At 49.1% G+C, this 9,555-nt stretch overlaps 1 protein-coding gene across 1 annotated transcript in view; it reads right to left on the reverse strand.

Moving 5' to 3' along the window:
• The window catches only part of LOC101588015 (transient receptor potential cation channel subfamily V member 2), a 19,459-nt gene extending 12,011 nt beyond the window's left edge, over positions 1 to 7,448 (reverse strand). Inside the window, exons 1-6 of the mRNA XM_023700141.1 lie at positions 7,417 to 7,448; positions 5,711 to 6,004; positions 4,387 to 4,520; positions 2,480 to 2,770; positions 820 to 1,118; positions 7 to 180 (exon numbers count right to left, since the gene is read on the reverse strand). Of these exons, the coding sequence (XP_023555909.1) occupies positions 7 to 180; positions 820 to 1,118; positions 2,480 to 2,770; positions 4,387 to 4,520; positions 5,711 to 5,898 (1,086 nt within the window). The 5' untranslated portion in view covers positions 5,899 to 6,004; positions 7,417 to 7,448. The remainder of the gene's footprint in view (positions 1 to 6; positions 181 to 819; positions 1,119 to 2,479; positions 2,771 to 4,386; positions 4,521 to 5,710; positions 6,005 to 7,416) is intronic.
• Between the last annotated feature and the right edge of the window lie 2,107 nt (positions 7,449 to 9,555).

Consider the following 9,555-nt stretch of genomic DNA (forward strand, 5'->3'; position numbering starts at 1 on the left):
ACTCACTGGACTCCTGCAGTGAAAGGCGATGATCTCCAGCACTGAGTTCTCCTCGCAGCTGTCCACGGAGGCCAGGTCATACAGTGATGTCTGGACAGGCCCATAACACCACTCAGTAAATTTTCTGGAAAGGGCCTGGCATGGCCCTGAGAACTCCCTTTGCAGGATGTGCTTGAAAATCTGCAAGGTGACCACAGGAGTTTGCTGGCTGGCAGGGCCTTTCCCAGCTCTGATGCGGGGCCAAGGCCAGGAAGCTGCCAGCACCCTGTGGGGCTGCCCAGCAGCAGCACTACTGGGTCAGAGCTGCAGCGGCCTGGTGTCAGGGCCCTGTACTCGGGTCCTTGTGAGCCTAAGCTGGCAAGTCCATCTGCACGTGCTCAGCCAACAGGGCAGGTGCTTTTGCTCAGCCTCCCGCAGAGGTGATCCTGCTGCCTCGACTTCCCAAGTAGCCATGATGACACATTTACACCACCCACTCAGCTCACACTTACACTTTGTACCTAAAAATCTTCCACAAAAAACAAAATTTTAGGGCTGGCAAGATATCTCGGTGGACTAAGCACTTGCTTAGGTGAAGTGCAGAGACTGGGATTTGATCCCCAACACCACTTGCTGCGCGGGAGTATGCCAGGTATTTTGTCAGATAAACACAAAACTAACACAGAGATACAGAATGGAAATGTGCTTACTAGCAGGGCTGTTATCTCAAAAAATAGAGACACCAGCCACCTGCCCTCCTGCCTTCCTGCCCTCCTGCCCTCCTGCAGAAATTTTGAGGTGAGTCTGCCTGCTGCCTGGAGAAGGGGGATCGTGGCTCACCTCAGTTTTGCCCTCCTTGGCAGCCAGCTTCAAGGGCGTGAGACCCTGCAGGTTTTGGATGTCCTCCAGCTGCACAGTGGGGCAGAGGCGGGCCCCTGCCTTCAGCAGTGCATCATACATGTGGACCACCTGTTTGGTGTTCTCCTCAGAGTTGTCTGCAATCATCACCAGGGAGTGCAGAACAGTGTTGCCCAGGGAGTCAGCAGCTTGCAGGTTGGCGGGCTGGTACGGGTTCTCCAGGAGATAGCTCACCACATCCCACTGCCTGGTGCACGCAGCCAGAGAGAGGGGCAGCTCACCTGTGGGCCAAAGGAGCAGCCTGGGCCTTGGGCATCTGAGCTTCCAATGCCTTCTCTTCCTGCTTCTGTGGTGGAAGGCCAGGCCTCTGGGAAGTGACTCAGGCCACCTCACTGCCTGAACATACAGAACTCGTCCCCTGGCTCCTGCTCTTCTTTGACAAAACACTGGCACATTGCCTGTGTATTCAGCCTCTGCCTTACTGAATGCTTAGCTTTATCCAGGGCTAGGTATGCAACCCAGGACCTTTGTTTCAATATGCTAAGAGGTTCTTTACACCGGAGCAGCACCCCACCTCCCTCGTCAACATCTAGCATCGCCCCCAGCCCCAACCCAGCTCTGCTGAGCCTTCTTGATCAAGTAGGATAAAAGCATTTCTGAGACAAATTGCTTTCTGAGGCAGCCTAGTAATTAGAAGCTGGGTGTCAAGGGCAAGCCAGCCTGGGTTTAAGTGCTGACTCTTCCACACATTAACTGTGTGACTTTGGACAAGGCCTTCATTCTGGTTTATGGCTAGATCTCCCCAAAAAGTCCCATGTGCTCCTAGGTGGGGCTTTTGGAAGGGGACTGGATTATGGGGCTTTATAGCTGACTTCCTGTTAGGAGGCAGGATCTGATCCAGTGAGCTAGTTCCCTGGGGGCGTGGCCTGGTTTAGTCTCTTCCTCTTCCTGTTGATCTCTCTCCGCTTCCCACCAACAGGCCATGAGCTATTGTCTCTCTGAGGTGCCCCTTTGTCATGCTGCCCTGCCTTGAAGCCAGCCAACTATGAACTGAAACCTCTACAAACTGAGTTTCAAAGTAAACTTTTCCTCCCATGCACCTCTGTGCACCCCTATAATCCTAGCACTCAGGAGGCTGAGACCAGATGATCATCGAGACTTCGAAGACCAGCCTAGATTGTAAAGTGAGCCCAGGCCAGCCTAGACTGCATAACAAGACCCTGTCTCAAAAAGACAAAATAATAATGAATTAAAAACAAACCTTTCCTCCTTTATTGTGGATGTCAGGTATTGTGTCTTAGCAAGAAAGCTTTGTTTCTCCAACAAGAGCTCACTTGGATTGGTGACCTAGCTCAGGACTAAAGCTCCCGCTCAGGAACGCTTAGGCAAGCACAGGGGCCACAGTTTGATCCTCGACATCACATGCCATGCCAGCCCCGCCCCCAGGGCAGCCAGAGCTGGCCAGAGACTGGTTGTGGTGGCACATGCCTGTAATCCCAGTGCTGGGGGATCTGAAAGGAGGATCAGGGCCAGGGAGATGGCTCAGTAGGATAAGCGCTTCCCTGAAAGGAGGATCACTACAAGTCTGAGCTGTGTAGTGAGACCCTGCAACAACCAAATACATTCAAAAGAGCTCACTCACCAAAATAGAAGCAAGTTCCCTGCCCATTCTGGAAGAAGCGTCCACAAGCCCGGGCATGCACATCGGCTCCATTTTCCACCAGGAGCTTGACACACTGCAGGCTCCTCTTCTCAATGGCAATGTGCAGGGCGCTGTGACCTTGGTAGTACTCATCTGTGCACTGGGCATTGACCAGTGGCCGGGGGTTGCCGGAGTCTCTGTCGATCTGCAGCAGTGGCAGGACGCAGGCGTTGACCCCATCCTGAAGGGTCAGCACTGCCTTCATCAGGCACGTCTTGCCCGTGGAGCCCTCTGTGGGAGAAGGGAGGAGAGAGCGGGCACTGCAGTGCTCAGACCTGGAGCGGCTGGGGACCCATCAGCTTCTGCACCAAGCCCACGCCCCAGTACCCCTTCAGAGTTTAAAAAGCATTCCTGCTCATGTGAATTGTGGGAGCACAGCCACTCTTGTACATCAGTTACCTAAGCGCTCGGTTCTTAGCATTGCTACATTTGCTCTAATTTTCTCTCATATGCATTTTTGCACAGATGTCCTTCTTACCTCTTTCCAGTTCAGAGTTGAATTCCTAAGAATAAGGATGTCTTCTTACATACAACTGTAGTAGACTTATAAAATTTAGGAGTTATAGCTTTCATCACTTGGCATCTCTTAACCTCAGCTTTCCTCTTTGAAAAAAATGAGAATATGCCAGGGTTCTATAGAGATCCAAGGGTACAGCACGGAGCAAGTTGGTATCCAAGATTACAAACAGTGCACAAGGCTATTGAAAAATGATTAATTAACTACTAGGGAACATCTACACTATGGAAAGGTTACTCTGAAGTCAGAAATGTGTACTGTACTGAAATAAGAAGTGTTGCAAGAAGGGCTGGTGAGATAGTTCAGTGGACTAAGTGCCTGCTTAGGCAAGCGCATTGACCAGGATATGATCCCTGGCACCACATGCCATGCCAGCCCTGTCCCTGAGCATACTTAGCCAGCCACCGGGCCCATGTGTGGTGGCACACACCTGTAATCCCAATGCTGGAGAGGCTGAAAGCAGGAGAATCACTATGTGCCCAAGCTGTGTAGAGACCCTGTATCAAATGCATTAAAAAAAAAAAAAAAGTGCTTCTAGATGTGTGAAATGTTGCTAGGCATGGTAGCACATGCCTGTAATCCCAGCACCTGGAAGGCTGAGTCAGGAGCATTGCCATGAATTGGAGACCAGCCTGGGCTCAGTAGTGAGTTCAAGACAGCCTGAACTACACAGGGAGACAATTTCTCTAATAACAAATATACAAAAAAAAGAAACCTGAGCTATTAAGGTGTAAGCACATTAAAGGCAAACCATATACCATTTATTTAAACATATATCTAGTGTACTAAGAATTCTGAAAAGTTGTATCCCTAACCATTAAAGAGCTGTGTTTACCCTGAGCTTTATAAATTTCCTTGGTATTCAGATTGGTCAGGGTATATACATGTTTCTAACTAGGACAAATCATAGTGAGAGACATTTTGGGCATAGATACTCTGAGATCAGTGAAGTGTATTATATGTCAGTTATAGAGCTCAATAATGCTACTTGTTAGTAACGAGAGACAGACAGACAGACAGACAGACAGACAAGACAGACAGACAGACAGAGAGACAGAACCAGCACTTAGACCATCAGTGTAGCAAACACCATGGGGTAGGTGTGGCACAGGCAGGCTTTGTGGAAGCAAGAGACACAGCCAAGAATGCCAGGAGCTGGGGCTATGCTGGCTCATTCCCATTTGCACCACCCTACCCCACCAGAGCCACCCCAGCAGGAGGGTTGCTAAGAGGCTGGACTCTGCTCTGACCATTGCTCTGGCCCACCCACTCAGCCACGTCTCAGACAACAGGGTGCAGGTCACGAAGGACATCACCCAGCAGGGGCTACCTGTGTACTCCGAGTCGGTGAGGTACTTGCTGGTCCGGCGCAGGTACTCTGGTAGCCCAGCCAGATCCTCAGGAGCACCCCGGGAGACAGCACTGAAGAGGCGGTCACGGTCAAAGCGGTTGGGGTCCTGCTGGCTGCAAGGGTGTAGTTTGTGACTCACATTGGAGGAGGACCACAGCCACTATCACCAGGAAGCTTCCCATCCCAGGAGTCCTTCCAGGGAGCCCAAAAACACCGCCCCTTCCAGGGGAGCCCTGAGCCTTCTGCCTCTAAGGCACATCCAGGAAACCCCAAGCGCTCTGAGCCCCAGAAGGAGGGGGGGGGGGGGCTGTCAGAGCATTGCTGTGCCTTGTCCTCTTTTTTTTTTTTTTTTTTTTTTAATCAAGAAAAAGTTTATTGAGCTCGTGTCTTTGGTAATTCTGCATTGGCTCAGTTCTGGAGAACATGGCGGATGGCAATATCGTCTTCTTGACTTTGGTCTCCAAGGTGAGTTTCAGCACCCAGTGCTTTTCATTTGCCAAGTGCCCTGAGCCTTCAGATACTTTGTCCCATGGGGTCTCTTCAGCACTCATGTTATGGTGGATCTTGAAGTTTGTTTTTGTGTTGTGGAGCTCAAACCCAGTGGTGCTCTACCACTAAGCTAAGTCCAAAGCCCTTTTATTTTTAATTTTGAGACACGGTATGCTAAATTTACCAGCTTGGCCTCAAACTTTAATCTTGCTTGGCCTCTCAAGGAGCTAAAATTACCTGTGCCACCATGCTTGGCTGCCCTTGACTCAGACAAGGTTTCAGGAGGTACCTGAGCTGAGGGAGGCTCCAGGTACCACAGACTCAAAGAAAAAGTGGAGAAGGGGATGGGGATCTCAGTATGTAGATCTTCCCTAAATGTGGACAGCCCTGGGTTTAATCCCCAACACACACACACACACACACACACACACACACACACACACACACTGAAATGGAGGTGAGGATGGAGACAGAGAAAGAAGGGAAAGGGAAGGGAGGGGAAGGACAAGGAGGAGAGGGAGAGATAGGACAGTGGAAGCAAGGAAGGAAAAAAGTGGAAACAACTGTAAAAAAGAAAGAAAGGAGGAAAGAGAAAAAGAAAGAAAAAAGTGAGAGAGAGACAGAAAGAAAGAAAAGAAAAGAAAAGAAAAGAAAAGAAAAGAAAAGAAAAGAAAAGAAAAGAAAAAAGAAAAGAAAAGGAGCAACCCACATAGCATAGAAGAACCCTCAGGAGCTAAGAGGTGTGAAAGTGCACTAGTGCTTGGTGGGAACTGGCAGCGTGGCTCCCTTGACCTCTCCCCTTCTGCTGCCTCACCTGGCATCAGCCTTCTTCCGGTAGTTGAGGTTCACTCTGATCTGAGGGGAGGAGTTCCGGTCCTCACCCTGAAATGGTGACTCCATGGGGGGTGGCCCAGGCTGGCCTTTGTCCCCATCAGTGCCACCTTCTTGGTCTCCATCTGATATCTCCAGCCTAAAAGCTGGGGGGCTGGAAGGCGATGTCATCCCAAAGGGAAGAGGCTGCTCAATCCACCTAGAGCCTCTGTGCAGATGGAGATGTCAGGGGTCCCTTCTTTCTCCCTGTCCCAGATGAGGAAAGGACTGGCTGGGCCTGTGGAAAGAGACATTGAGAAGTGGGGAACAAATCAATCCATCACCATAGAGGAGCCCTGGAGGATAGACAGGCAGGGAAGTGAGCCGTGAGAAAGGCGGTCAGAGGGCAGGGAGCTCTGTGGTATGAGGATGGCCCTGTGTGCTGGAAGGGAGAGCTCCCGGGACCAACTGGGGCTGCCTCTGTGATGTTTTCCCCACAGGAGACCCAGGATTCTTCCCAGCTTTCCCTCTGCAACTTCCTGATATCTGAGAGACCACAGCCCTTGTGCAGAGCCAATAAACATTTAGGTTCACAGCAGAACACTCTACACGTCTTGCCCTGTGTCCAATATTCCAGCCACATGCAGTTGCTGGGCAGGGGCAGGCCACTCAAGCATCCACTAAGGAAGACACTATCTCTGGGGAAACCACCAGGAAAGCCACTGCCCATCCAGCCCTTCATTTCACTGCCAGGACAACTGAAAGGGGAAATGGTTGTCTCAAGTCATTAGTTGCTGGCAGAGCCAGGTCTACAAACATCTCGCTCTACCCCAGGGCATTTCTCTTCAGTTCTCAGAGTCTCCCAGGGCCACTCTGTATTTTCGGTCTGTCTCTCATGTCTGAGGGCTTGGACACCACCTTCCTGGGCCTTCTGAGTAGGGTAGCTTGGTCTTCCCTGGCTGCCAAGCCTCATCTGCTGCTCCCCTCAGCCCCAGGCTGGGCTCAGGAGGTCAGCTGATGGCACCACCTCACTCTCACAGGAAAACTGAAACCACAGCCTCTATCACCTGGTGAGGGTTGGGGTGCTAGTCAGGGTCAGGGAGTCCCTGTCTCTCCAGTGGGCAGGAGCACAGAGAAGGAAAAAGAGCCCCTGTGACTAGGAGACAGCAGCCCTTGAAAGAGCCCCAGGGTGCAGAGTGTAGGCAGTGAAGAAGATAGGAAAGTGAGGCAGACTGTCTACTGGGCCTGGGCCCACTCCCAAGCTGCTTCAAGTTCTCACTGCCTTGGGGCCCTGGTGGGAAGCATCTCTCCAGTAGCCAGGGGACCCCTCGGCCTGGCTGGCTGCCTTATCTGCAGTTATAAGCCACCACCTCTCTGCCCAGACTAGAGTGTGAGTGTGCTTGCCCCACAATGAGCCAGTAGCCTGACTTAGGTCCCCAAACAAATCCTGGCCCATGCTGCCTCTCTGGCCGCCCAAACCTGACCTCTCCCAAGCCTTAGCAGCAACAGCTGTCTCTCTAAGCCCAGCCCACGTCCTGGGCACCCATCCTGCCTGGCAGCAGAGGAAGGGGTGTGGAGGTCTAGGGGGAGCGGGCCCCACACAGAGCCTGGTTCCAAGCTAGAGAAGAAAGGAGCCCTCTCGGGCTTCTCTATGTGGGATTGTGCACTGTCAGGCCAGGCCTGGTCCCATGGAGTCACCTATTCACTTACCCTGCAGGCAGAGGCCAGAGTGTCGTGCTAGCTGGCTAGCTGCTGAGATCCCCAGGCTCTCTGCAGTGGGAAGTGCTGAAGGAAGTGAAGCTGGGAGGGTGGTCTTGCTGACACGGCCCAGGAACCACCTACCTGTGGCAATGACTGAAGGAGTGGGACTTTAACTCCCCTCCAAGGACCAGAGGGCTACCAGAGGCTGACCAATTGGACCACTGACCACACCCCCCAGCCTTGGGGTTTTTGTTTGGCGACAACAGAGATTTTTTTTTTTTTCAACAGAGATTGAAGACAACTAATCAACCAGCATCATGTGGTGGAGAACAGCCAAAGGCAGGTTGATTAGAAAGAAGGAGAGGGTGTTTGTTAAAGAAAATACTATAGGTTGGTGTATAGAAAGAAAGCAGGGCTGCTCTTGGTTGTAGGCCTTTGCTGTCTGCAAAGCAAACTGTTTCATTTATATTTCATTTTTTGAAAGTCTCTCAGTCGGCTAGAGATCTGTTTTTTGTTCTTTGCACTGGGCTGGGGATTCAGTCTGGTGGTGCATCACCTACCTGTCCCTTATATTTTATTACAGCCTGATTGTTTTTTTATTTTTTTTGCCATTCTAAATCTCTGAATTTATTTATTTTTTATAGTACAAAATAGTATTAAGACAGAAATATTGCAAGTGGTACAGAATTTCACTTAACAAAATAATATGGATTTCACAGTATGTTGTAATGCAACGTTGTTTTCCAGTTAGTTGTTCATATTACCAGACACATGAATGCAAAATTGGAGGAAAAAAGAAATATATAAAAATTAAGAGAAAAAGACAAACAATTGAAAACAGGAGACAAAACAAATTAAGCATTAATTGCTCCTTTCCATAGACCAGCAGAAATCCACAGTACAGTTGTCCAAACCATCCCTTACATACATAGATGTATCTCTGTTCCCACTTCCTCTCCTGTCCTTCTCAACTCAGTAATTCCTTCCTTTTGAATAGGTTCATTCCCTTTTCCTGGAATCTATTGTACCCTTCAGATTTTACTTTCTCTGTCTGGTTCTCACACTAAGGAGACCATATGAGATTTGCACATGTGAGTCTGATTTATTTCACTTAAGTATGGTCTCTATTTGCATCCATTTACTGATAAAAGCCTCAAATTTAACTTGTTTTATAGCTGAATAATACTCCACTGTATAAAAATACTACATCTTTAGCTATTCCTCAGTTGATATTTCTAAGATTTAGCTATGAAAAATTGAGCTGCTATAAACATGAGTGCACCTATACCACTGTGGTACAATGTTTTCAGTTCTTCTGGGAAAATGCCCAGGAGGGAAATAGCTGGGTTGAATGGGACTGCTAATCTCGGCATTTTTAAATCTCTTAATTTAAACTCAAGGAGGTTTGACCTTACACTTACAGCTGTAATTATCATAGGAATCTTCCTCCACTAAAAAAAATAACAAAATGACAGTACAACCCAGGGAAATTGAAAAGATTCTCAACTTCATTGCTTGAAACAGCAGCTTAGGGGCTGGGGAGAAAGGCTCAGCAGTCTAAGTGCGTGCTTGGCAAGCACAGGGACCTGGGTCTGCTCCCTGGTACCGCACGCCATGCTGGCCACTGAAACTTGGCGTAGCAGCACATGCCTATAACCCCAGAGCTGGGGAGGCTGAGACAAGAGGATCAGTATGAGTCTAAGTTGTGTAGGAGACCCTGTACAAATAAAGATTTTTTAAAAATTAAAAGAAAAAGACAATATATCAGCTTGCACCAGCATCTGCACTTCCTCTCTTTCAGGGCTGGGGTTGTAACTCTTTGGTACAGTACTTGCCCAGCTAGCATATGTGAGGCCCTGCCCTGGATTCAGTTCCTAGCACCCCCACCTCCACTTACAAAAATAATAATAATAATAATAATAATAATAATAATGAGATAAAAGTTTTCTTACAATTTTTTCTGTATAAAAATGAAATTTATTTTTCAGCATGCTGTAGTATACATGAAGGTCTCTTACTCAGCACATTTTTTAATTAATTAATTTATTTATTTATTTTGTGTGTGTGTGGCCAGCTCAGCCCAGCAGGTGCCAGGGCTGGCTGGCATGTGGTGCTGGGGGATTGAACCGCGGTCCCTGTGTTTTACTT

Source organism: Octodon degus, unplaced genomic scaffold, assembly GCF_000260255.1.
Source record: "Octodon degus isolate 3935 unplaced genomic scaffold, OctDeg1.0 scaffold00122, whole genome shotgun sequence".
NCBI classification, from domain to species: Eukaryota; Metazoa; Chordata; class Mammalia; order Rodentia; family Octodontidae; genus Octodon; species Octodon degus.